Source organism: Ictidomys tridecemlineatus, chromosome 12 (assembly GCF_052094955.1).
Source record: "Ictidomys tridecemlineatus isolate mIctTri1 chromosome 12, mIctTri1.hap1, whole genome shotgun sequence".
Taxonomy (NCBI): domain Eukaryota; kingdom Metazoa; phylum Chordata; class Mammalia; order Rodentia; family Sciuridae; genus Ictidomys; species Ictidomys tridecemlineatus.
Window position 1 is genome coordinate 84,408,622 of NC_135488.1, and position 26,953 is coordinate 84,435,574.

A 26,953-nucleotide genomic window follows, 5' to 3' on the forward strand; every position below is an offset into this window, starting at 1 on the left:
CTTGAGAGCAGAATGGTGGTTTGAATCCAAAGCCCAAAGGAAGCAAGGACTTAGCTAATAAGACTCATGGGACTACAAACAAAAAGCCTGAAAAGACCTCAGTTATCATCACTCATTTAATGAAAAGCATGCCATATAGAAGCTCGAGAACTTTGGCCAACAGGATAGATATGACGAAAATACACGGTCACAGAGGGTCCTCGGAGAAGGCTGCTTCTGTCCTTCCCAGACCTCATGCTGACCTCAGGGCTCAGTCACAGTGAGGACCCACAGAGATGGAGTGCCTGCGGGTGACTGCACAGATATGCAAACTTGAGGAGCCAGGGAAAGACCAGGTCCCTGTATAAAGAGTGCTGGGAGCACGTCAGGAGATGAGTGGGTGGGAAGTTGAGCCCCACATACAGCAGGCTGGCTCAGGGCCAGGTGTGGGTGAACCTTAGAAAGGAAAAGGAGGGAAGGAAGGAAAGGAAGGAGGAGCAGGCAGAGAGGGGGAGGGCAGGGGAGGAAAGAATGGAAACGAGATGGGTAGAGGCTTCGCTGGTGGAAGGAGAACAATAGGGGGTATGAAGGTTCTTGTCTTTGCCCCTTTGGATTTTGAGCTCTGAGTTCTCAGATTCAGATCAGCAGACCTCTGATCCATCCATTCATTCTGCAAATATTTATTGAGTTGTTATCAAGTGCCAGGCATTCTGCTGGCCCTGCATCCTTTGCAGGGAACAGGATAATTAAGGTCCCAGACTTCACAAAAGAGAATTCTGATATGGATGGGGGTGGGCACAAGTGGGAGGGGTCAGGGTTCACCAGGGATCACTAAACAGGTAGGCAGTGGATGATTTTAGGTCTAAGCTCTAAGTAAAAATTTATGGGTGGAGAGGACTTCTGTGACCCCAGCTCAGGTGGGGCTCCTTTCTAAATGTCCCCTGCCTCTAGAGGATGAGAAGGAGGGTAGCTGGGTATGAATGGTGAGGGGCCATTCTACATAGATGGCACCTTCTATGGGTTCCCATATGATAGAAGAGGCCAACCATCTCCCCCTAGCATTTGTTTGTTTGTTTATCCTTCCACAATTTTTAGTTCACATTATAGTTCACAAGATGGTGGGATTTGTTATTACAGATTCATATGTGCACACAATGCAATGATATAATTTGGCCAATATCATTCCCCAGCACTTCCCTGGCTATCTTTTAAAAGGACAATAATTCCCTTCATGAGGCAAGGGCCCTCTGGACCTAATCAACTCCAGAGTCCCCACTTCTTAATACTGTACAATCTTACATTTTTTGGAATGTCCTCCAGAGTCTCATGGGATGAAGGCTTGGTCCCTAGTACAGCAACATTCAGAGGTGAAGCTTTGGGGAATTGATTGGATCCTGAGAGTTCTGAACTCATGAGTGGATTAATCTACTGATGGCTGGAAGGACTACTGGGAGGTGGCGGAGGCTATGGGAGGTAGAGCCTAGTTGAAGGAATGGGCCCTTGGGGACACACCCTTGGGCATTATATATTGTCCTTGTCCCTTTCTGTTTTCTCTTTCTGCTTCATGGTTGCTGTGTGATGAACAGCTTTCCTCTGCCATGCCTTTCCACCATGATATTTCTGACTTGAACTTGCTGACCATGAACTGAAACCTTTGAAATCATGAACCAAAAGGAATCTTTCCACCTCTAAGTTGTTGTCCTCATGTATTTATTACAGGGATGAAAAGCTGACTAACATAATCACATGGTGATTAGGTTTCAACATAAGAACTTAGGGGGACTCAAACATTCAGATGATAGCGACACCATCTGAACCACCTTGAATTATGAAGGCATCAAGGCAAGAAAAGCTGTGCAGTTTTGAGAAGCATAAAGGTGACCTTCAGGGCTTCCCTGAGTGAGTGGAGGACAGAAGGGAAGGGCAGGGTCAGATCTCACAGGGTCCTGTGAGTGGTATTGAAGGCCTTTGGTTTTGTTTTAAGTATGAGGGGAAGCCATTCAGAGTTTGTAAGTGTGGAAGGGATATAACCACATTTTACTGTGTGCCCAATTCAGCATTTTGCCCCTCACCTTCCTAGCTCAAAAGCCATCTCACCAGCTCCACAGAAATGGGAAGCTAGTGTGCAGGGAGCAGCCAGCTCAGACCAATACACAGGTCTCTTCACAGGCAACAGTTTTTTTCAGTAGCAGGAACTGGTAAAGTTCAGGTGCTCCACCGCTGCGGTGGAAGCAAACACTTAAATGCACCATTGGCAGAATCCTTAGGTCTGTCAATCCCATCATCCCCACACTCCCACATCCTCTTTTCCTTACTGGGGACCCTGCCTTGCCAGCAGGATTGATAAACCTTGGCCTAGTGCTCCCTCTTAGCCTTTTGTGCCATAGCACATCTGCAGTGTCCTCAGGTTCAATTCCCCCAGACTCTGCCCCCCATTGCTGGCCAGCTGTCACTGACCATTGACCACTGCTGGTCTCTCATTCCACACTTGTGTTACTGGCACCTGCCTTGTTTGTTCCTGGCCCTTGACAAATAGTCACTGATGGGGTCTCTGCTCCTCCTACTAGAGCTGTGGGCACCAAGGGATGTACCCTGAAGAGCGTGGGGGAGGATGAACTGCATTTAATGGCCTCTCCCTCTATCCTAGGGCAGGGCAGGGCTTGTTCTCAGAAAGCCTGCTTTTGGGGACAAAGGTGGCTGTGTGTTTGTATGATTGCGGGGTGGGGTGGGGGGTGGGGGGGATGGCATTGGGAAAGGTGGCAGAACGCTTCAGGCTTTAGGTGTTCCCACATGAAGACAGTATGAATAGGGCATGCTTCCTGCCTCCAGGATCACGCCCTGGAGAGATCCACATTTATGTCTCAGAGTTTGGGGTCTTGATATAATAGCAGTTTGTGTTCTTCCAGCAGCACCAAGTAGCCCTTTATATAAAGAAATCAGTGTGTGTCTAGGCCAGAGAACTGGGGCAGGAGATGGCTGAGGGTTGCCATTCATCTGCTGGTTGACTCCAAGTAATTCAATCACCTTCTCTATGCCTTAACTTACCTATTGGTAAATGCAAGATAAATGTTTATTTTCCTTGGGGCATTTTGGCAATGAAATGATAAAACAGAAAGTTCTCTTAAAAAAGCAAGAGTCCATGTGTTCTATGCTACTTTTGATACTAAACCTGAACTTAGTAAAATTGTTTTTATTACAGTATCATGCAAGAAATAGAAAACTCACAGAAGTTCAAAAAGTTTCAAAACTTTTAGCTTTTTCAAAATTTTAACTACTTTTAGCTTTTTCAAAATTTTAACTTGTAAACAAAATTTTTAAAGTTTTAAATTTCACCATTTGTTCCAGTTATAATTTTTCTCTTTCCTTAGAGGTTTCACAATGATAACCTCAAATAATTATGCATATTGTACCTACTATTTTGTGCCTTGATTTTTCACAGAATGGCATCACTGAATCTTTGTGACTTTCATTTCCAATATCTGCAAACTATTGCAATGAGTTATTTTTATAATTTAACTAGTCTAATAGTAATTGACTTTCAAGCTATTTTTAGGTTTTCATTACAATGAATTAAGCTGTAATTAGCCCATGGCTTTTTAGCGGAATCAATCTGTGTATGACATTTTGTCTAATTATTCAATTAATACATATACATTGTAGAAAATTTAAATCCCTAGTAATTGTGCCACTGATAACACAGTGAACATATGGAGTCTGTCTCTTCATTCTTTTTCTCTTCATGTGCATATGTATATACATATATACACACACATCACTGGCCTGATGGTATGTGCAATATTATATGGTGATTTTTTTGGTACCGGGGATTGAACCCAGGGATGCTTAACTACTGAGCCCATATCCTCAGACCTTTTTTCTATTTTATTTTGATATAGGGTCTCACTAAGTTGCTTAGGGCCTTGATAAGTTGCTGAGGCTGGTTTTGAACTCACAATCCTCCTGCTTCAGTCTCCCAACCCACTAGGATTACAGGCATGGGCCACTGCCCCTGACATATGGTGATTTCTTCCTAGTAAACTATTGTGGCAGGACAGTTAAGACCTAGTTCAAATCCAGCCTCTGCCATTTAGCCCTTTGAATAAACTCTGAGCCTCAATTTTTCACACTTGATTAAGCTGGTTAGCTTTAGTTAATTTCCTTCTCTAGGTCACAGTCTTTAGAAGAAAGATAATAATAGTATCTGTCTCTGAAGGCTGTAAGAATCAATCCACAGAAAGCATTTAGGAGAAAAACTGGCATATAGTAATTTTTCCACAAATACTAGCCATAGCCATTTTTAATGCCTGTTCCACGTCAAGAAAAAAAAATTGGAAATCATTATTTTTAACGCCTTCCTAGTATTATGTTGCTCTTTTATAATTTTGTTTATTTCACTAACAAGGCAGTGAATTGTATGTACCTAAATCTTTGCCCCGCTTGGGCAAAGATTTTTTTCCATAGGAGAGCATCCTAGAATTGTAATTAATGGGTTAAAGATAGTATGATGAGTTTTCAAAGACTGTTAATACCTATGCCAAAATGCTTTGGCCGAAAAGATTTTAAAGAACAGGGACTTAAGCATGGTTTTCAAACTGCAGCCATAAGAATTGCAACCTCGGACTTCACCACTTTTTCCTCCTCCTTTCTTACGTTGTAGCATTGAGAGCCATACATTTGAGATTGCTAGAGTTTTGAGACGGTCCCTTGGTGCGAAAGGGGCCGGTGTAGGGGAGAGGCAGGTGGAGGAGGAGTAGGGAGCAGGTCTGAATGTCAGGAGAGCCCAGACTGTTTTAGTAATTGTATCGCGGCTGACAGAGGCAGCCGCGGTCACGTGGCCTGAGCATGACCTCATAGCTCCCGGGCCGGCGCCGGGGGACTCCGCAGCTGCAGGAGGAGGGGCAGGAGGGCATTCTGTCACCCCAGCTTGGCGAGTTATTTAAAGGAGAGAGACCTGGGGCTTGGGAACTCTTCTAGGTTCTCCCGGAGCAGAAGAAGGAGGAAGACGCTGCGCAGCCCCGGCTTCTCTATTCGCTGGGAAATGAGATTTAACCTACCATTAGCAACTATTTGCTAAATGCAACTGGCTGCAGGCCAAGCTCGGTGCCAGGTGCTTTACCCATTTCATCTCACTGCTTTCTGCCCATCCACATCTTACTGCCAAGGAAACAGAGACCGGGGGGACAGAAAGCTTATAATCCAGCCGCAGAGTGAAGACTGGTCCAAAGACAGGGGACTGGGGCAGCCGGGTGGGCTGAGTGTCCTGTTTGCTGGAGGCATCTTCCTGGAAGAAAGGGAAGAATGAAGGAGAACGGGAAAACGCAGAACTCCTCAGGACCTGACAGAGCATCTGGAGTGCGAAAATGGAATTTTAGAGAAAAGCTTAAAATAAAACAAAAAATCCAAAAGACCAGAGCAAAGCATTAGTAGGATAAAGGGGAAGCCCCTTGCCTCCTTCCCCACTGTCCTTGGTGGAAGAGTGTGGCTCTGCCCCTTTGAGAGTGCCACCCTGACCTTCAAGGCCCAGGGTTGACCAAAGTCCTTGGTTTTCCATTCATTCTGGACCCTCATGCAGGCAAGTGCCAGGCTCCATGACCCAGTCCTCTCAAATATTTTTCTCGCAAACTCCTAAAAGAATTTTAAAAATCTATGTACTCGCCCTGGCACATTTTTAGGCAAGAACATTTAAACATTTTTCATAAGTTTAAATAGCTACATAAAGTCTCCGTTGCTTTACAAATATTGACGTTTTAAAACAAAACTGTTATAGTACTCTGAAAATGTTTCTAAATGTAATGCTATAGTGATTGGATACTTCATCATCATCTCTTTTAAAAATACATGAGAAGTCGGACATTTTTCATTTCTTTTTTTTCTCTTTGAACGTATATTTCCATTCTACTTCTCTTACAGAATTTCAGCACAATTATAATCTTATGGCTGACAGTCTTTTATATACCATCCTATCATACTTCTTTGCAACAAAACTACATAAAATGAACTTATTTCTAAAATTTCCTGTGACCATAGACTCCAGTGTTAAAGATTATTTTGTCTGGATTTATAGCATAATAACTAGTATACATTTAACCAAAACAAATACTATTATGATTTTTTTTTGTGCTGGGTATCGTACCCAGAGCCTTGTGCATGCAAGGCAAGCACTCTACCAACTGAGCTATATCCCCAGCTCCTGATTTTTAATAAGTAATAAGGAAGCATAGAAATAAAATTCATCTCTCTCCTTTTTTTAAATTGTGGTACTGAGGATGGAACCCAGGGGTGCTCTACCACTGAGCTCCATCCTTATCCCTTTTTATATTTTATTTTGAAAAAGGATCTTGCTAAGTTGCTGAGGTTGACCTTAAACTTGGGATCCTTTTGCCTCAGCTTTCAGAGTAGCTGGGATTGCAGGTATATGCCATTGCACCTGGCAATAATGTGCATCTCTTAAAGAGATGAAGTGTTCCTCCACCCCAGTTAGTTCATGTGTCCATGAATGAATAGAATATTATTTATTGCTAGAAGGAGACAAGATTCAGCGTTATTTCTCTTTCTTTCTCTCTGTTTTAATTGATACCAGGGGCAAGCTCAGAAATCTTTTTCACATAATTACAAAGGAATACAAGGACTTTTGTGATAGCAACGTCACTCAACTGTGTAAATTCCCTTTGAATTACATACCAATATGAGTAGATAATTAAAACCCCAATATATGACAACTAGAATGGATTGTCCTTCATTTTGAATGATAGCAGAGAACTGGAAGCCATTTGATTTACCCAGTCATGAGATTACTCTCCTGACACTAGGATTTAGATTGTCCCTTCATTGCACGAAGCATTTTGTCCCCAAGTCTCTGCACCAGGCTAAGATTTGGGATGGGTAAGTCTACCTTTCTTTTAAGGAAATAGAGGAAGGGAGGGGGACCATGAAAGGGAGGCAGGTTCACATGCTTGGGCTCAATAGACCATCTATACAAAAAAGCTCTTGCGAAAGTTAAGAACTTGTCATGTGATTCTCAAAATGAGCCAGGGCAAAACCTGCATCCTTTGGAAAAATCTTCCAGTATCCCCCCCCCCCCCCCCCCGCACCTGTACCCTCAGTTGGACTGGTCCATTGCTACACTGTTAACAAAGGAGGGGAAGGCGAAGGGCTGCAGGTTCTGAAGGTCTGTTTGTAGGAGGGAAGGTGCTTAAGTAACCACGCCCCCTAGGTGTGGCCTTATCCCAGCAGGGTCTTTCCTCAGAGAGGGCAAAAGCAATAGTGAGCTGATACCCGGCTGCTGTCTGACCCAGACTTCTCTCAGAGCCTGTCTTCTCCTTTCGACCAATTTGAGCTTGGAAAGCAGTTCTCATTCTCCCATGTGGGGCTCTGGAGGGCAGGGTGCCGTTTACTCCAGACTAGTCAGAGAGCAGCAGAGAGGAGTCAACTGGAGCCAGGAAATCTAGAGTCTTCTAGACCCTTACATGAGTGCAAGCCTTCTTCCTTTGCTGGTTTGCCTCTCCTTGCTATCCCGAGTATGCTCATTGGGGTGGGGGTGAACTTTGCTGGCCTCTGAGGCACCGTTGTGCCATTAGAAAAAGGCCCCTTTTAGGCAGATGCAGTACCATGAGCCCAGAGGATGGGGAGCACAAGACACCTTTGTACTAAGAAAAAGGCTCCCCTTCTTCCTGACAGACGACGCAGCCAGTGCTGAGAGGCAAGGCCTAGCCAGGGGTGGGGTGGGGTGGGGTGGGGTTGTATTTCAGCCCCCACTTGTCCCCTCAGCTCGACACCTTTTGGTGTTGCACAACTTGAACCATTTGAGTGTTGTCCTTGCTGCTCTGCTTTTGAGCATGCCGTTCTACCTCTGGAGCGCTGTCGCTCTGGCTAGATTAACTGATGCTGCCCCACCCTTTGAGATCCAGTTCAGGCTCCCCCAGCTCACAATCACCTCTACCTTCTGTGCCTTCCTGTGGTACTTTGAGTCTATAGGCATTGATTACCCTGGAAATGATGGGGTCTCTAGAGCAGTGTTTCCCAACTGAGGGGGACAGTGAACTTCTGGGGGCATTGGGCAGTGTCTGGAGATATTTTTAGTTGTCCCATCTGGGGCATGGAGTCTGCTGTTGGCATCTATTAGGAAGAGGCTGCCAATGTCCAAAGCACATGGCAAAACAAAACAAACAAAACCTAAAAAACCCAAAAAAATGAAGCACAGGGCTGTCCACCAACACACCAATACAGCCACCACAAAGAATTATCTGGTTCCAAATGTCACTCATGCCGAGGTTGATTCTGGGCTAAAATTCTAGTCTTCAAAACACTTTCTTATCTACCTTAAATTACATTTGTGTGTATGTGTGTGTGTGTGTGTGTGTGTGTGTGTGTATACATTTGTGTTTTAATGGGTCAGTGTTAATTCTTCAACCAGATGGTGACTTCTTCGAGGCCAGATCGTGTGTCTTGCAGGTCTCTAAACCTGAGGGCCCTTTAAGCACCACATGCCCCAGTGTTTATGGACACTCAGGAAAGATGTAGAAAAAGGATGGACAGACATTCTCTGGCATGCCCCTCTCAAGACAGTTCTCAGGAGCTTCTTTGGGAATTTCCTGCCAACTTGACTCTATGACATCCGATCTTTAAAAAATAAAAGTCAGGAGAGCCCAGCAGACCCAGAATTCCTTGGTACGACTCACGGAACCACCCCTGCCTCAGTCAGTGCCTCACTACGTGTCCAACTCCTTGGGCTCAGCTGAGAAGAGAGAAGACCTGGATGAGAGGAACCACTGCTCTTCAAGGTTACTGGCAGCCACGTGTCAGCCTTCTCATTAGCCCCGAGCAAGAAATCTATAAATCGTTCTCAAATCTGTAAATGTGGCCTGGGAAAACCTCACACCGTGATTCACTAGAAAGAAAAGCTTGGATAAGTTTCTCTCTTAATCACAGCACCTATCCTTGGTGGGGTCCCAGAACAAGAGGACAAAGGGAGGTCCACAAACCCTTTGTTCGAGTATGTTGCAACTATAAAGTGAACTAAAAACCTCCAGTGTTCTAGTCTCCTGTCTTGACAAATTAGTCTTCCTAATGGCCCGGAAGGTCAAGTTTGAATTTAGAATTCTCAGACTTCACATATTCCTTGCTGGAACTTGGTGGTTGTAAGGAGAGCAAGCTCCAGGCCCCCTTCCTACCTGCCGGCTGCCTACACTCAAAGCTAGGGGCCTGCCCTCCTCTCCTCTTACCCTCAATCCTGCATGCTCCTCCAAGGTAGGTGATTCCAGGCATCCAGCCTACATATCCAAGTTCCCCAGCCTCCCTACCAATGTCTACTCACTGGTAATTCACTCTTCCCTGGGGAGGATGAGGTGGGGAACAGGCTGTCAGGTCCTAGAAACAGGTTCTAAGTATTTGGGGGTAAGAAATTCCAGAGTTCTGTAGGCTCAGAGTAAGGTCTAGGAAGAAGAAAGTGTGCACATACACTGAGTCCCTTAGTTTCCTTATCCCATTGAGAAGGGCAAGGCAGGGGAAGCCGGAGCAAGGGCTTCTTAAAGCCTCTTAAAGTGCCAGCCCAGAGTAAAGTCTCTCTTGTCCAGTTCTAAGGCCAGCACTGCCTCCCAGAGTGGCAGCTGTCATGTGCCTGGGCTTTTGGAGGGTGACACCCTCGCTTTGCCACACCACACACAGACTGGGCAGGAACCTCAGAGCCTTGTTGCCTTGTTTTTATTTTATTTTATTTTGTATTTTTGTTTTGGTTTTAAATAGCTTTATTAAAAAATAATTCATCTGCAAAGTGCTTGTTCATTTCCTTTGACCCTTTACTGATTAAGTTTAGTGTTTTTTTGGTGTTAAGTTTTTTGGGTTCTTTATCTATCCTGGGAATTAATGTTCTGTCTGAGGTGAAGGTGGCAAAGATTTTCTCCCATTCTGTAGGCTCTCTCTTCACATTCTTGATTATTTCCTTTGCTGTGAAGAAGATTTTTAGTGTGATGTCATCCCATTTATTGATTCTTGATTTTACTTCTTGTGGTTTAGGAGTCTGATTGAGGAAATTGTTCCTGAGCTGACATGATGAGATTTGGGCCTTCTTTTTCTTCTAGTAGGCACAGGGTCTCTGTTCTAATGCCAAAGTCCTTGATTCACTTTGAGTTTCGTGCAGGGTGAGGTAAAGGGGTTCAAGTTCAATCTACTACATTTGGATTTCCAGTTTTCCCAACACCATTTGTTGAAGAGGCTATCTTTTGTCCAGTGTATGTTTATGGTGCCTTTGGCTAGTATAAGATAACTGTATTTAGGTAGGTATGTCTCTGTGTCTTCTATTCTGTTCCACTGGTGTTCAACTCTATTTTTGTGCCAATACCATGCAGTTTTTGTTACTATAACTCTATAGTACAATTTAAGGTCTGGTATTGTGATGCTTCCTGCATTACTTTTCTCAATATGGGTTGTTTTGACTATTCTGGACCTCTTATTTTTCCAAATAAATGTTACGGCTGATTTTTCTATTTCCACATGAAGAAAATCCTTGTAATTTTTAATGGGAATTGCATTAAATCTGTATACTACTTTTGGTAGTATGGCCAGTTTGACAATATTAATTCTGCGTATCCAAGAACATTGGAGTCTTTCCATCATCTAAGGTCTTCTTCAATTTCTTTCTCTGGTGTTCTGTAGTTTTCATTGTAGAGGTCTTTCACCTCTTTTGTTAGATTGATTTCCAAGTATTTTATATATATTTTAGAAGCGATTGTGATAGTTTTCCTTATTTCTCTTTCAGCTGACTGATCACTGATATATATATATATATATATATATATATATATATATATATAAATGCAGCTGATTTATGGGTGTTAATTTTATATCCTTCTACTTTGCTGAATTTGTTTATGTGTTAAAGAAGCTTCTTGGTGGAGTTTTGTGGGTCTGTCTTCTAAATATTGAATCATGTCACAGGCAAATAGGGATAGTTTGAGCTCTTTTTTTCCTATTCATATCCCTTTAATTTCTTTCTTTTGTGTAATTGCTCTGGCTAGGATTTCCAGGACTACGTTGAATAGGAGTGGTGAAAAAGGACAACCCTGTCTTGTTCCAGCTTTTAGAGGGAATGCTTTCAATTTTTCTCCTTTTAGAATGACTCGGCCTTGGGTTTAGTATATATAGCTTATATGAGGTATGTTCCTACTATCTCTAGTTTTTCTGGTGTTTTGAACATGAATGGATGCTGAATTTTATCAAATACTTTTTCTGCATCTATTGAGATAATCATGTGGTTTTTGTTTTTAAGTCTATTGGTGTGATGAATAACATTTATTGATTTCTGTATGTTGAACCAACCTTGCATCCCTGGAATGAACCCCACTTGATCATGGTGCACTATTTTTTAAATATGCTTTTGTATGCAATTTGCCTAGATTTTACTAAGAATTTTTGTAGCTCTGTTTATCAGGGATAAGTTTTCAGAAATACAAATGGTTAACAAATATATGAAAAAATGTTCAACATCTTTAGCAATTAGAGAAATGCAAATTAAAGCTACACTGAGATTCCATCTCATTCCAGTCAGAATGGCAATTATCAAGAATATAAGTAACAATAAATGTTGGAGAGGATGTGGAGAAAAAGGTACACTCATACGTTGCTGGTGGGGATGCAAATTGTTGCAACCACTCTGAAAAGCAGTATGGAGAGTCCTCAGAAAACTTGGAATGGAACCACCATTTGACCCAGTTATCCCACTTCTCGGCTTATACCCAAAGGACTTAAAATCAGCATACTACAGTGACACAGCTACATCACTGTTTATAGCAGCTCAATTCACGATATCCATGCTATGCAACCTAGGTGCCCTTCAACAGATGAATGGATAAAGAAAATGTGGTATATATACACAATGGAATATTACTCAGCTATAAAGAAGAATGAAATTATGCACCTCATGTATGTATAATATGTCAAGATACACCCTACTGTCATATATACCTAAAAGCAACAAATAAAAAAGAAATAATTCATATGCCATATAATTTCACTTCTTTGAAGTGTACAATTCAATGACTTTAATATTCAAACTTGTATGGCCAACTGGCATTACAATCAATTTTAGAATATTTTATCTCCCCAAAGGAAACTCCGTACCCTTTAGCTGTTACCACCTCCACCTCCCACACAAACCAATCTCCCTGTCACCCTGGTCCTAGGCAACCACTAGTAACTTTCTACTTATAGATTTTCCTGGATATTTCATAAATGGAGTCATACAATATGTGGCCCTTTGTGCTTGGCTTCTTTGACTTAGCATAATATTAAATCTTGTTTTCAAGGTTCATCCATGTTGTAACAGGAATCAGTACTTTATTCTTTTTTAATTGCTGAATAATATTTTATAATGTAGATATCCCACATATTTTTTTATCTACCCATCAATTGATGGATGTTTGGATTGCTTCTAGGCCTTTTTTGGACGCTCCTGTGAGCACAGTGTACTGTATGTTGGCAGTGCACACACACACTGGCCTGTGGAGTTGCCCCCTGGGCATCATCTCTTAGCCAGTCCCTGCCACTATTTCCCTTGGTCCCATTGTCAATGGTCCATCCTCCCCATCCCCTAAGAATTAGAGCAGGCCTGTTTTCTCTCAAGAAGTGAGAGAAAACATCCCCACCTTTCCCTATAGAAGGGTACGTGTTCTCACATGTGTTCCTATAGCATCTCCCTGTGCCCCTGGAACTCCCTTGTTCAGGGTCAACTCCACGTCTTTCTCTGTATAACTCTCTGGGAGCAGAAGGTATGATATCTCCTTTATCAGCAGCTGCAGAGACCAGGTGACAAGTCATGTAATGGGAAAGTCCTTGTATGACTCAGAGCTTTTGATTGCAAATGATAAAAAGCCAATTCAATCAAAGTTTGAAAAAATGGAAGCTGAAAAAACTTAGGGATGTCTTTTATTTCAGGTGGATCTAGGGGCTCAATGAAAACTCCTTTCTCCCCCGATCTGATCTATGCCTTTCCATTTCTTGGCTCTGTGTTCTCTATGTTGGCTTTATTCTCAGGGAGGGTTTCCCCTGGTGGAACAGGGCTGCCACAAGTAGCTCCAAACATATATTTTTACCAGATTATGAGTTCATCTTTCTCAAGAGTTCCAGCAGAAGGTCCTATGTTTGAGATTCATTGGTCAGGCTTAGGTCATGTGACCACACCAGAACCAATCATTTTTTACCAGAAGATGGAATGTTTTGATTGGCCATGTCTGAGTCCTGGGTCCAACTCTTGACTGGAAGTTAGTTCACTGGAATCTCATGAACTAAGATTGAGGAAGAAGGAGCTCCCAAAAAGAAAATCAAGGGGAAACAAAAGTTGGACACACACGGCAATGTCACTGGAATTCAACCCAGGATATGGCCTAGCTGGGGTCTTACAGAGCCAGATATGCCTAAGCTGTAGTATGGACATCCCCAGACCAAAACTGAGATCCATGCTTCATATGATGATAAAAATTGATGGCCAAGATATTGAACCTCCTAATGAGGATTTATAACTGAACGTGAACAAAGTCTTGGTCCAATAAATATTGCCCTAATGGTGAAATCATAGTCTTTATGGCAGGACAGGGAAGAAAATATTTTGAACCCAGCAGGACTTTTGGAGACCCAAAGGCTCACTAAATAGGTACCCATTCATCTTCCTTGTTTTTAAGATCTAACATCCTTGACTTAATTTCATAGTAATTACTTCATGTCAGCAATGAGCTGTGTCAGGTGGGGGAGGTATGAGAGGGGCTGCAGAATCCTTGATAAAGGTCAAGGGTGCAGGGGGTAGACAGGAGCAGTGCAATAGGCTCTTTCCCGAGATACTCCCTCATTCGCCCCCTCCCTTTCTTGTTTCTTTGTTACCATGGCAACTAATGATGCTCCTTCCTCCTCTTCCCCCACTCTGGCTCCCTCAGATCCCCAAGTCCCACCAGTCTTTGTCTGACCAACTTCACTGAGCAGTTTACCAGCCCCTTCCCAGATCACTCAACCTGGGTAGCCAGCTTAATTCTTTTGACTTCCACCCTAACACGCTCCCTTCTCCCTGGCCTCTGCTTTGCACCTTCCTTAATCTTGATCTAGGGTTTAGCTAAATTCCCATCTCCCTTCAAGAAGTTGTATGAAAATTAGATTTTTGCCACTCTAACCTGATTTGAAATACATTAGGAGATCTGTCTCTTGGAACATCTCAAGGTGAGGCAATTTGGGATGGGAAGAAGCATCCCTTCCTGCTGCTTCTGGGCTTCAACATTGTTAGGGAGTGAATCACGTTCTATTTTTGTACTGCAAGTGTTTTCTGTTTAAAGAAATCCCCCAGCATGTCTCTGAGTGAAACAGAGACTCTATCATAAAAGAAATAACATCTCAAGTTCAGATTGTGAGCCGGTGGCCCTGAAGACTTATGTTAAGTGCACAGAGTGGCCAAAGAGAATGGAACTAACATTTAAAAACCAGCAGGTATCACATGAAAGCCTGGATTTCTGGCTACTGTTGACTTGGGCATGGGGCCTGCACCTCCACATGGTGAAGGTGGGGGCTGCCTACTTTAACTGGCTCTTCATTTCCTGTCAGCTCTACCTGGCCAGCTTGCCTTAATTATCTGACCCACCTGAGCCCTCCTGGCAATGAGTGACCCTTGCCCTGATGGTTCTGTTTAGATCTTAGCATTGTCCTGTGGTATATGAGGTTTGCTTAGGGCAGTCTCCTGGAGTTCCTCTCAAGTTAACCTGACAGGGTGAGCTTTCTACTACCCACGGTGCTTTCAGAGTCTTCCAATCAAATATCATTTTCTAGAAACCAACTCAGGCTGGCTCATAGCATGTATGTTATGTGAGGGTAAAGAAATTTGCCAGAAGGGAAAGTCGGTGAGAGTGAACTCAGATTTCTCTCTTGCTCTAATTACTGTACCTGATCCTATCTAATAATGGGCCATAGCATCCTGGTCTTCAGAAAAGAAGGAAGAGCCCTGTCCCCAGGTTACCAGTTACAGACTCACTGTCCTGACTAGGGAACCTGGTAGAGAATGTGATGTGGGGTCCAGAGTAAGCTATTCAGGCATATAAGCGTGGCATTCCTGTCGATCAAAAAGGTTTTATACCCTTTTGAGGTGTGTAGAAAAGATGTGCCCGTGAATGAAAAAGTGCCTTCTAACCCCTCTCAAGGACACTATTAGGATTTACATCTGAGATGTCCCCTCAGGGCTCAAGTGTGACACAATGCAAGAAAGTTTAGAGGTGAAATGATTGGGTTATGAGAGCCTTAACCTAACCAATGAGTGAATCCACTTGAATGTACTAACTGGGTGGTAACAGTAGGCAGGTAAGGTATGGCTGGAAGAGGTTGCCCATTGGGAACATGCCTTTGGAGGTATATATTTTGTCCCTGGTGAGCACAGTTTTCTCTGCTGCTTTGTTGCCATGTCCTGGGCTGCTTCCCTCCTCTACACCCTTCCAACCATGATGTTCTGCTTCATCTCAGGCCAAGAACAATGAAGTTATCTGACTATGGACTGAGACCTCTGAAACCAAGAGCCCACAAAGAAACCTTCCCTCCTCTAACTTATTGTTGTCAGCTGTTTTGGTCACAGTGGCAAAAAGCTAACTAAAACAGACATGTTCCTCCCTCTTCAGCCTTCAGTGAGGGGAAATGGGAGAAGTAGAATAAAGGGTAGGCTTACAGGTAGAACAACTTTGAAGCTTCTGCTACCCTAGGACACTTACAGAGAGACGGATTGTGTCTATCACCTGAAATAAATAAGTTTCTTCACATGTGAGCCAAGCAGCTCTGAATGTGTGAGCTCAGGCGACTCCCAACCGTCTGGTGGGTGTTACAGGCTAAACTGTGTTCCCCCGGATTCAAATGTTGAATCCTTAGTTCAACTACTGCAGAACTTGACCTCGATTTGGAGACAGGGCCTTTAAAAAAGTGATTAAAATGAGGCCTCAATCCAGTTTGATTGGTGTCCTTATAAAAAGGGGGATTTGCACACACAGAGACACACCGGGAGTGCAGGCACACAAGAAAAACCATGTAGGGACTCAGTGAGGTGGTGGCCACCTGCAAGCCCAGGGGAGAGGCCTCAGAAGAAAAGATGAATGTCCATTGTTTAATCCACCTAGTCTATGGTATTTGTTATGACAGCTGGAACAGATTAATACACTAGGACGGGTAACAGTGCTGCTTCCAAGGATGAATGCCACACAGCACACTGGACAGGGTGCAGCACATTCTAAGTATTTGGTAGAGGGCTCGCCCTTCTCCCCTTTCTAGAAGCCTGCACAGAATATTAGAGCTCACAGGGCCTTTCTGGCATTGCCTGTCGCATTTTTTCTTTTATTCTCTGATGCATTTAGGCCATGGTGAAGCTTTTGCTGACTCCGATGGTCCCCAGCAGTGGGGTGGACTATGAAGCCACACTTTGCTGCTCTGGGCATCTCCAGGAGCCGAAGCCAGAGCAGGGTGTTCAGAGAAGAGTTGCCTGTGGAGGAGATGTATCTGGCACTGACACTTTCTGGGGTGGAGGGAACCCTGCCCACCCCACCTCCTCTACCCAGGGTCCCCTTGCTCAGCACTTTCTGTACAGCTTCCTGATGGCTCTCTTCCAAGGCTTTCTGCCCCAGGATCTTACAAAGGCCCCTTTCATGAAAACTTTGAGTCAAAGTGACTGTGCCATTTGATACAGGAGGCTCAAGAGGGTAAAAAGTGTAGCTTTCTTCTCCTATTTTTGGATTTTCTAATCCACAGAAAAATGGTCAGCTGAATGGGTCTAGGGGCGGAAGCCAGGAAGGAGAGGAAATGTCACCAAGCGGAGACTTCCCGGCTTCTTTAGCCCTGTGATTAACAGCTGGGAGCCCCTGAGTGTGACCCGATTACCAAGAGGTGCCTCCTGCCTGGCAGATTCTGCTTCCAGATCTGGGGAGTGTAGGAAGGGCTGCTTGACTTGGAGGGGTTTTGCCCCATGCCTCAGACCACCAGACAGTGTCCTCCACCCCTGGGCCTACTCCAGTGGTCCCCATCTTTCTCATTATGCTCAGAACTGGCTCCCTCCCTCCTGTTGATGGAGTAGGGGCCAAGGACAGTTTCTCTCAGAGTGGGATTTAAGAGTCCCCAATCCCAGTTTCCTTCATCTACCCCCAGGGCTTGAAGAATACGCATGCAGGGGTATAGTTGAGCATGCAGGGGTACAGTTTGGCTTAATGCTCTACTGTCACTCTCTGGAAATTATGGTTTTTGTGTGTGATATTGGGGATTGAATCCAGGTGCACTCCATCACTGAGCTTCATTCCCAACATTCCCAGCCCTTTTTATTATTTTGAGATAGGGTCTTGCTAAAAGTTGCTGAGGCTGGCCTTGAACCTGCAATCCTCCTGCCGCAGCTTCCTAAGGAGTTGCTGGGATCACAGGGGTGCAGCACCATGCCTTGAAATTCTTTATAGGGACCCTGCATTGCCTTCTTGTACTGAGCCCCACAGATTCTGGAGCCTATCTTTCCACCTCTCCCAGTTTTTGAAATTCAGATGGTCAGTCACTTCTCTTCTCAGCTCATCTCCTGCCAATCCCTCTCTTCTGGGTAACCTGTCTTCACGCTGGTTTTTGGCCTCATTATCACAAGGCTGGTCAATACAACCCTGGGAGGGGCTGACATCCCCCACTGCAGGTCTTTTGTGGGGATTTCCCCAGTGAACCTGGGCCACTCTGGTTCTCTCTGAGGAACAAATAATGCCTACCCCTGCACCATCTGTGATCCCCTCCTAGTTTAGCTGAGGGACCTGGAAGTCCAAAGCCTGTCCTCCATTTGTTCTTGGAGCCCACAAAGCCTCGGAGGGTGCTTAATAAATACTGACTAATGAACCTACCACTGCTGTTCCTTTGGCTAATTAAATCTAAATAAGTCACAGCCTTTGAATTATGCAACAAGGCCCGGCCAAAACAGCTTAAAAATGTGAGTCCTAGGTTTTCTGCTGCGCCCTGTGGAAAAATCCCGTCTTTTAATCATGCTTATCCTTCCTGAAGGAACAGTGGCGACCTTTAAATAATGAATGAATGTATATTAGCAAGATTTTCGCTAAGCCACACACAAGAGCCGGATCAAAACAGGGCAAAAGGCAGACACAGGCCTGGAGGGGTTCCAGAACTTCATGGTGATTCCTGGGGTGCCGGTCGAAATCACTTGGCTTCTCAGAAGCCCCGAGCAAGCACAGGTGAATGAGCGCAGAGGGGTGGCATGCTGCTTCCGGCCTTAGCGTCCTGACGTCACACAGCAAGCTTCTGCTGTCCTTTGTTGGTGCCTGGTGTTGATAGAAACTTTCAGAGCACCTCTAAGGTGCCTTATTCAGTACTGTCCCTCTCCTCCTTTTCTGTCTTGACCCCTCTTATCCTCCCAGAAGGCCCTTGAGGCAGAGAGCAGTGCCCTCACAGCAGGGGGCTGGCGGGATGAAGTCTCATCACTGGAACAGCCTTCCCAGCCTGGATCGTGCCTGTGAACTGCCAGGGAGATTGTCAAAATGCATCTGATTCAGTGGGTCTGGAGCAAGGCCTGGGACACTGCATTCCTAAGTGGCTTCCCAGGACATCCTGAAGCTGCTGATCCACAGACCCCACTTTGAGGAACAAGAAGTTAGCTTTTCAACTGTGGTTGTACATTAGAATCCACTGGGGCACTTTCAAACACTAGGCTTTGGTCCTTATTTCTTTACTTTTGCACTGAGTTAGAGTCTAGATAATTTATAGGTCACCCAAATGAAGAAAACCTAGTAGTGAACTGCTAAACTGGGATCGAAGGTCTTTGGAACCAAGCCTGCTTCCCTGCCTGCCTAGAGATGTCAGCTCTCTCCTGACTCTAGCCTGTCCCTGGGCTTGGGGTTGCAACCTGAGATTCCACTTGGAGGGCAAGCAAGATTCACCATCTTTATCTCCCCCTATGCCTGCCCTGAAATTTTACTATTGGCACTTCATTATTTGGGCTAAAGCTGAGTGTAATTCATTCCACGTGTTATAGTCTTAAGCATCTCAGTGTCAGGGGGCTGAGCAAATCCCCCAACTGGGCCTGGATTGTGTCCTGTGGGATCTGGGATCAGGAGAGGGAGGGATGCTTGACTTCAATTTGCTTCCTCTTGCAGCTTTGTAAGGGCACAGAGAAGCATGTCTTTCCAAGTCCCCAGGCAAGGCCACTGGCCTGTTGGTGGAGGTCATGAGACCTCAGGCAGGGGTCAGGAGGGTTGAAGACAGAGTGGCTCCAGGCGTGTGTCCAGGGAAAACCATGACCTCCCCGCTGTGGCATGTGGTTGTGGCCTGTGGTGCTTCTCCTGAGACTAGCTGCAGCTGTGCTCCACCCACTTGTTCAACCCCAGGAAGAATCAGGCTCTGCAGCTCCAGGAGTTGGAGCTGGGTCTTAGAAAGTAGGAATGGTGGACAGAGTTATTTGCTTATGTAATGTCTCCCACAACCCATACTATCTGAATTGTAATTTTGTTCAAAGTTGCAACAGTGCCCAAGCAAAACACTATCTTAGATGCAATGCAGTATACTTATCTATGAAACGGTGATAATATACATTGCTGTCTCCCAGGATTTTGGCAAAGATAGCCTCCATCATAAGCATTGACCGGGGTTCCTGGTGCATTAGTGGTGCTCAAGAAGTGCTTGAGTGTTGAATGTCTTTCTCTCTCTCTCTCCCTCTCTCTCATTTTCTTGCTTTGCATTTCAACCAGGTGACCTGTACTAATTTTCAGGGTTGACCAAGAATTGTTCTTATTTTCTTAGCGGGCAGATCTTGAATTGTTGTCTTCAGTTTTCAAACGCAATAGCAAAGATAGAGGGAGAGCGTTCACGTCTCTGGCTATGGGTGTGAGATGCCATGCTAACTTAATTATTCAAGAGAGTTAACTAAATATTGCTCTAAAGATTTTTAAGGAAAATGGAAGTGTTTCCATTTAGTGATACTGGCAACAGGAGGATTGACTGAATGGCTGTATAGCACTTGGGGTTTGTTTACTTTTTGATTTTTGTTTGTTTTACAAACTTCTATTTCTGTCTGTGGTGACTAGATGAACCCTTTGCTATTGCAATCTCCTCCTTTTTCTTTCAGCTCAATTCCACACCAGAAAGCAGCATCAATTGTGAGACGTGACCCATAGCAAAAAGTGCTAACATAGAAAATTTAATGAGAAGTGACAGTTTTACCACTTGAGTTAAGTACCTGTCACACACAGTGATCCACGGTGGTGGATGCATTGAATTGGGTGGAAAATGAGAAACGGACATTAATGATGCTAATTTATAATGGCAGTGCAGCCCCAAGTAGGCTTCTTTTTTACACTGAGTGTCAGTCAGAGCCCAACCAGACAGAAACTTATTCTTTGGTCCCTCTTAAGGCAGATCCCTATGTGGGAGACGGGGAGACGGTCAATATAGACTTCCTTAGTGCTCAGCTGTGCCCAGCCTTGTTTGGTTTGCTGCATTATCGCCACATTAAAGTCTCCTGTGTCTTAACCACCCACCTTGCTGGGCCTGGGTGGCGGGGCCTAGCAGCTGACAGTCGGAAAGCAGGTGTGCCTTGGAGAAGAGGGAAGAGGCGGCAAGTGGAGTTGAACTCCTCTTCTTTGTGGTGCACATGCTGAATAACTTCTTGTCCTGCCTCCTTCTGAGCCTTCTAATGTCCACAGTGGTCCTTTGGGTTGCTGCTGCATGTTTATTTGGTGTGTGGGGGGGTGGGAGCTGGGGTAAACATCTCTGTTGCTAACAGCTGCTTATTTGCTTTGCATCTGTGGGTTTGTAAAGCTAATATATTGGTTTCTGAGTTAGCATCTCTGCATTTCTGCAAGACTGAGTACTTGGGCTGGTGGTTGGGGGGGCACCTCGGGTTGTGTGTGTGTTGCTTTCTATTTTCCTCTCCTTTTTTTTTTTTTAGTAGAGTACCACTGATAACTTCCTCTGGGCCCCATCAAATGCTTAATTCTTCTTTATTATGTCCCTAGGAGTGTGCCCCACCTGCCTTACCAATGGGATGCCCTTCTGCTTGATGATAAGGATGCTCCTTCCCACCAGGTTCTGAGAAGCCCATCCTGAGCTCCCTGGAGATTGGCATCTCTCCTTTACAATCAGATATTGTCTAAAGACAGGCTCCCAGTCTGCATGGCCGACTGTGTGCTGCTCTGCTTCAGGCCCAGTGCTAAAGGAACCTTGCCAGTGTTATCCTGACACGTTTGCAAAACAGCCTGTAGTCTTGGCTCCTGTATAAGTGTCTTATTGCTGCTATAACAGACTACCACAAACTTGGGGGCTTAAAACAACATAGGTTTATTATCTTTCAGTTCTGTAGGTCAGAAGTCTAAAGTGGGCTGGTTGGGCTGGTTTACTCTAGAGGCGCGAGGAAAGAATCCATATTCTTATTTTTTTCCAGTTTCTGGAAACTGTACACATCCCTGGACCTGTGGCCCCTGCATTCCTCTGACCTCTGCTTCAGTGGTCACTTTCCCCTCACACCCTGCTGCCTCACTTATAAGGACGATATTACATTGGGTCCATCTGAATAATCCTGGGTCATCTCCCCATTTCAAGACCCTTAATTTAATGTGTCTCAAAGTCTCTTGGTGTGCAAGGTAACAAATTCACAATGCTGGGGTTTTAGACATAGACATCTTTGTTGGAGGGCAGGGGGAGCTATCCTCAAACCTACGACAGGCTCCCTACGTGTCAGAAAATCATGAATGTGTATAGACGTGGTGGAACCCAAGCCAGCTTGGCCATAGTGTGAGTCTATGATTCTGGAAAAGCTTTCTGAACCTTTCTTTCCCACAGATACCTTCCTAACCTTCTGAAATCCTGCTGGGTATAGCACGGTTAGCCACAGTGAGAACCAGGCTCAGGGCCAAGGGCTTGGACATGTTGCTTCATACTCGGGTGTCAATGGCTGACAGCTGAGCCTGAGGGCAGGTTCTGATGGAAAGAGGCACTGTGTAGGGAGATCAGCCAGGGAGGCTGGGCATAACTTGGATCTTAATAGCACTCAATCATGGGGGTCCCCAGTGATGGAGAGAGCAAAGGCACTTGGAAGTAGGACCACAAAGTTTTAATCAGACACAGCAAAATGGCCGCGATGCAGAACAGGTAGTGCTTGGAGAAGAGAAAGAAGACCATCTCCTTGGTGACATAGATTATGTGTATAAAGATGAAGCAGTACAGGAACATGGCAAACTGGTTCTGGGGGAGCAGGAGGTCCTGGAGGCCTCCCGAGAACTGTGGGGGAAAGAAGACAGTGGAGCTGGCGCCACTTCCTGAACGTGACTTCGTTATCAGCCTCACCTAAGGAAAGGGTAATAGCACTCCCTTCCCAAAAGCATGAGGAAGAGAAGGAAAAAAATAATGAGACAATTCCTGGTCAGGTCACTGGCCCATAGAGGGAGCTCATTCATTTTCCCATCTTGAGTCTGCTTTATCCCTCCTGGCGGGGAGGGGGGGGGGCCCAGGCCAACACCTCATTTCCTCTTCACACCCTACACTGTGCATTGGAGCACACGTGAGCAATTTCTCTCTCAGTCCAAGATTTTCAGATTTGAACTCTGGGTTTTGGGAGTGTTCTCTGGACATCTGGATATCAACCTGGATTTCTGGACAGGCAGAATGAGAGGGCATCCCCTGGGGTATGGATGACTGTTTTTTGACTCCCTGGGTCCTGGCACAGACCACCTTGTCCAATCCATTGGTATGTTATTTAGTGCAGGGTTTGGTTTCTTGTGGGGGCCGGTGCTGAGAGATGAGCCCTAGGGCCTCCTTACACCCACAGGGAAGGCACTGGGCTTGGGCAAAGCAGCTTGAGTGATTTGATTCTGCCTCTAAGTTGCTCTTTTCTGGAATCTGTATAACTGGGATCTGACAGACCTATTTTAACTGTAGAGAGCATCAGTGTATAAGTAAAGCAAAGCTGATACAATGACTCTGATCTGCAGTTAAGGCATCAGACATGATTTATTCTTTAAAATATATTTTTTAAAATCATGTCATATTTTTAAAAGCAGCAGATAACAAGGACTGAACTAGCAATAAATACACTCAAAGAAGAATTTTCGATGTAATGAAATCTACCCATTCAACCATCTTCCTTCCCAGCCTCCCAGAAAAAGAAAAGAGGGGAAGATCTGAAGCTTATAAGTAAAACACTTTGGGAAACTATTACTAATGATCTGAGGGCTTGGACACACCAACTGTCGAAACTGCTACAGGGCATGTGAAGGTGACTAAAGCTCAGAAAGGTTCAGAATGGCTCTGGTGGTGAGCCTCTAAAGTGATTAGGAAGGTTGGAGACCCAAGAAGAAATCCAACATTCTCTTAGCAGGGGCCATGCTCTGCAGACACTGGCTCTGGACTTGTGGGCTCCACCTCTCTCTGCAGTCTGTATGTGTTTTCAGTCTGAAATGCTGATGGGGTGGGAGGTGGGGTGGTAACTGTGATTTTTAATAACAAAACATGCATTTGTAAAACCCTGTAGACTTTTCAAAACACTTCCAATGGCCTATCTTTTGAACATAAGACTGAGGATGGGTAGTACAGAGGATGGATATACCATGGGTTCCCATCTCATCTAGCGAGGAGAAAGATTTTCAAATGAAAAAGGGAAGAATATAGTTAGGAGGAGACAGACCAAAGGCACAGTACATCACCATACCTACTTTCAGTAGTTTCAGGCTCAAATTTGTGTCAAATTTTATCCTAGGATACTGTGAAAACTTATGTGAAAATGGAACTTGCAGAATTTAAAAAAAAATCAGGAAATGTGCCAGAATATTAAAGACAGGCACATATTTTCCAGACTTTCAAAAAGGGAGAAAAAGATGGATATGGAAGTCCTGATTTAATAAAGCTTTCTTGGCTCAGTGACATAATTTAATATATAATTAAGAAGATATTTTGTGAGAGGAAAAAAGATAATTAAGAAGTCAGCATGTGTTCATTGAGAAGAAATCATATAAAACCAAGTCTATTTTCTGTGTGTTTTTTTTTTTAAATTGACCAGTCCATTGGAGAAATGCTATAGGTAATATAATATCTTAATTCTGGGAAACCATTTGACAGTGTGTCTTGGGATAGTTTTTTTGGCCAAGCTGGAGAAATATGAGCTGGATAAAATGTAACTCCAGGGTGTTGATTAATGCAACATTGCTAACCTGTAGTGAGATCTTTTAGTGGTATTTACTTTAGGTCATATCCTCCTCAACAATTAGAGCAATGACTTGGAGAAAGACAGAAAGCAAGCTTCTCAGAATTGAGGATGACTCAGAGCTGGGAAGCATAGCTAATACATTATATCCCAATAAAATTGAAAAGTGATGAATGTAGGTTGTTGCATTTGGGTCAAGAAGTGAATTGCATGAGTACATAAAAATGGTAATAGCTAACATTTATTGAGTGCTTACCTAATGCATTGTGCTCATTGCAAAGCACCTTACATGCATTCTCTCCTTTAATCCTCATGACCCTACAAGGCAGGGGCCACCTTAGGGATGAGCAAACCAAGACTCAATGAGGATCGGTAACTTGCCCAAGGTTAAGTAGCTTACACAAGGTAGAGGCAAGATTTTAACACAGGATGGACTCAAAAGCCCAGGAAATAACTGTGTGAAGCAGTAACTCTTTCCTTATGGAGTGATTATGATGACCTAGCTACTGTGCTAAGTATTTCCCATCCCATCTCATCAGGCGTTCTTATCCCTGTTTAGTACAGATCAACATCAAGTGTCCATTTCTTGTGAAATTTCAGTTATCATCCTATAGCAACCACAGCCCCGGTCAGGGAGGTGGTGGGGCTGGACTTTAGGGAGGATGCTGGGTCTAGTTTCCAGTGGTCACACTGTATGAGATGCAAAGAGGAATTGAGAGTGTTGCAAAGTGTTGAAGACTTTCCCCTGAGGCTATCAAAAGGGCTGTTGAGTAGACCATGTGGTTCCAGGTCCCCTCCTAGCCTTAGAGAGCTGGCTCTCAGCTTTAACCTGGAAGCCCCAGCAAAGCCATCTTATGGGGGGTAGTGGTCTCAGTCCATCTCAGGAAGTGACCCAAGGCAGCAGAGCTGGAGGTGGCCTCTGGGATGGTCATTCCACTCAGTGGAGACCCTGGATCTGCAGAGTGGGACACACGGCCAACAGGGAGGGTGGACTCACTCCTGTCCTGGCACTGCGGGGTAGCCTCTGTGCCCTCGCCCCTGGTGTCAGCCCTGCCCCTGGCCCAGTGCCCCTCTCCCCACGTACCGGGCGGGGTGTGGCCTGCTGCTGCAGCTGCTCCATTGCCTCCTCGTGCTGCCGCTGCCGCTCGTTCTCCTCGTGCAGGTACTTGAGGCGCGTGAGCTCAAACTCCATGCGCGCCTTCTCCAGCTCCATCTCCTTGCGCTCTATCCCCGAGGCCTGGGGAAGCTCCTCCGGTTCGGGTCCATCACCCGCCTGACCCTTGGTGGCAGGTCCAGCATTTGGGGTCACTGACTTAGGGGGCTCTGGGGAACTTCTCTCCTCGTCCGTTTCCATCTCCTCCAGGTAGTTGGAGTCTGGCCTGGGGGACTCTGCCTCCTGGGGCTGGGAAAGGGAAGATGGTGGGGGCCAGTGGGGAGTCAGGGGGCTGCCCCCACCTTGACCAGACGGCCCTGCCAGCTCCAAGCCACAGTGGACTAGGGTGTGGGAAACTGTCCTGGATTGCAAAGATTCAGACTGTGTGCATCCTTATTAGACGCGTAGGTAGGCAGAGTTATCAGCACCCTCGGGCTGCAGAGGAGGAGGCAAATGCACACACAGGAACCCTGCCCTCAAGTGGCAAGCCCTAGTGATTTTCAAGCCCTCAGGGAGGACTTCCCACTGCCCACACTGTCAGATACAAGGTGTTCTGGGGGTCATAGAAGATTCTCAAACATTCTGAGAATCTAAACCTAGAGGAACCAACAAGAGGGACGGAGTGGGGAGTGGCTTCGAATGAGGACTCAGATGGGTGAGACCAAAGCCCGCTTCAAGGGACTTAACACTTTTGCGCAGGGCCACCTGATCCCTAGTGACAGCGGGGTGCCAGTTATGGGGATTGGTCTTGGTAGCTCTCTGGACCTCAGAGAACTCATCTCTTACCCCCTGTTCCGAGTGTCCTTTGTCCCCTGATGGAACCAGCTGGGGCAACCCTCTTACCAATGAAGCCCTGGGCTTCCCCTCAGATGTGGAGTCACTAGGCACCAACTTAGAGAAGTTGGGGCAACTTTCTCCTGCCCCCCGGGTTTCCATCACTTCTCTGTCCTCTGTTGCCATTTAAATAACCACAGTGGTGCCATCTAAGGCCAGAGGACATCTTTTGAGACAGTCACATTTGGCCTCACCAGATTCCACAGCCCAGTCGCCATCACAATCCCCTCATAATGATCCACATTCTACCAGTTGCTAAGGCCCCTTTGGTAAAGGGTGTGACACCTTTGAGGTGCCTATTATTAAGAACTCTCCCCCCTAAGGACTGCTTTGAAAACTGGAATTCCACCCCTTGAAATACAGAATCCCACCATATAAAACTAATCTCTTGGTTTCTTGTTTTAAAGGATTTTATTGAGATAAGTCACAACTGGCTCCTTAAACCCTGTTTGGCGCTGAACCCCCTCCTCCCAATCTCTAGGTTGAAATATTAACCCCCAGTAACTCAGAACGTGACTTTATTTGGAGATAGGATCTTTACAGAAGTTATTATGTTAAAAAGAGGTCATAGGGAGCAGTTATAACCATAACATATCAATGGCGTACAATAAACATTGATTTTGCTCAGTTAGCTAAAGGTTGGCTGATCTAGACTGGACCCAGCCAGGGGCTTGACTGAGGCGCTTTGTTCTGGGCATCTCTTACCCTCCTCTTGGAAACAGTGGGCTAGCCTGGGCACATTCTTTCCAAGGCAACGAAAGAAGCACAAGAGACCTTGGAACTGACACACCATCACTTCCATCTCATCCAATGGCCAAACCCAAAGTTGA

The 26,953-nt window shown here is 45.1% G+C and overlaps 1 protein-coding gene across 1 annotated transcript; it reads right to left on the reverse strand.

Moving 5' to 3' along the window:
- Positions 1–4,827: 4,827 nt before the first annotated feature.
- Positions 4,828–26,249, reverse strand: Tmem247 (transmembrane protein 247). The gene is made up of 5 exons (XM_040271320.2): positions 26,133–26,249; positions 25,221–25,538; positions 22,030–22,218; positions 5,135–5,260; positions 4,828–4,863 (listed from the first exon to the last, which is right to left on the reverse strand). The coding sequence occupies exons 1-5, from the start codon at positions 26,247–26,249 to the stop codon at positions 4,828–4,830; spliced, it is 786 nt and encodes a 261-aa protein (XP_040127254.1).
- Positions 26,250–26,953: the final 704 nt, after the last annotated feature.

What these genes read in the sequence shown, in the direction of transcription:
- Tmem247 (XM_040271320.2), bottom strand. Translation starts at nt 26,249, where the DNA reads ATGGCAACAGAGGACAGAGAAGTGATGGAAACCCGGGGGGCAGGAGAA. An exon ending in GGAAGCCCAGGGCTTCATTG is followed by an intron (nt 25,539 to 26,132) that starts GTAAGAGGGTTG and finishes TCCCTTTCCCAG; the next exon opens with CCCCAGGAGGCAGAGTCCCC. An exon ending in CTTTGTGGTCCTACTTCCAA is followed by an intron (nt 5,261 to 22,029) that starts GTGCCTTTGCTC and finishes CCTTTCTTCCAG; the next exon opens with GAAGATGCCTCCAGCAAACA.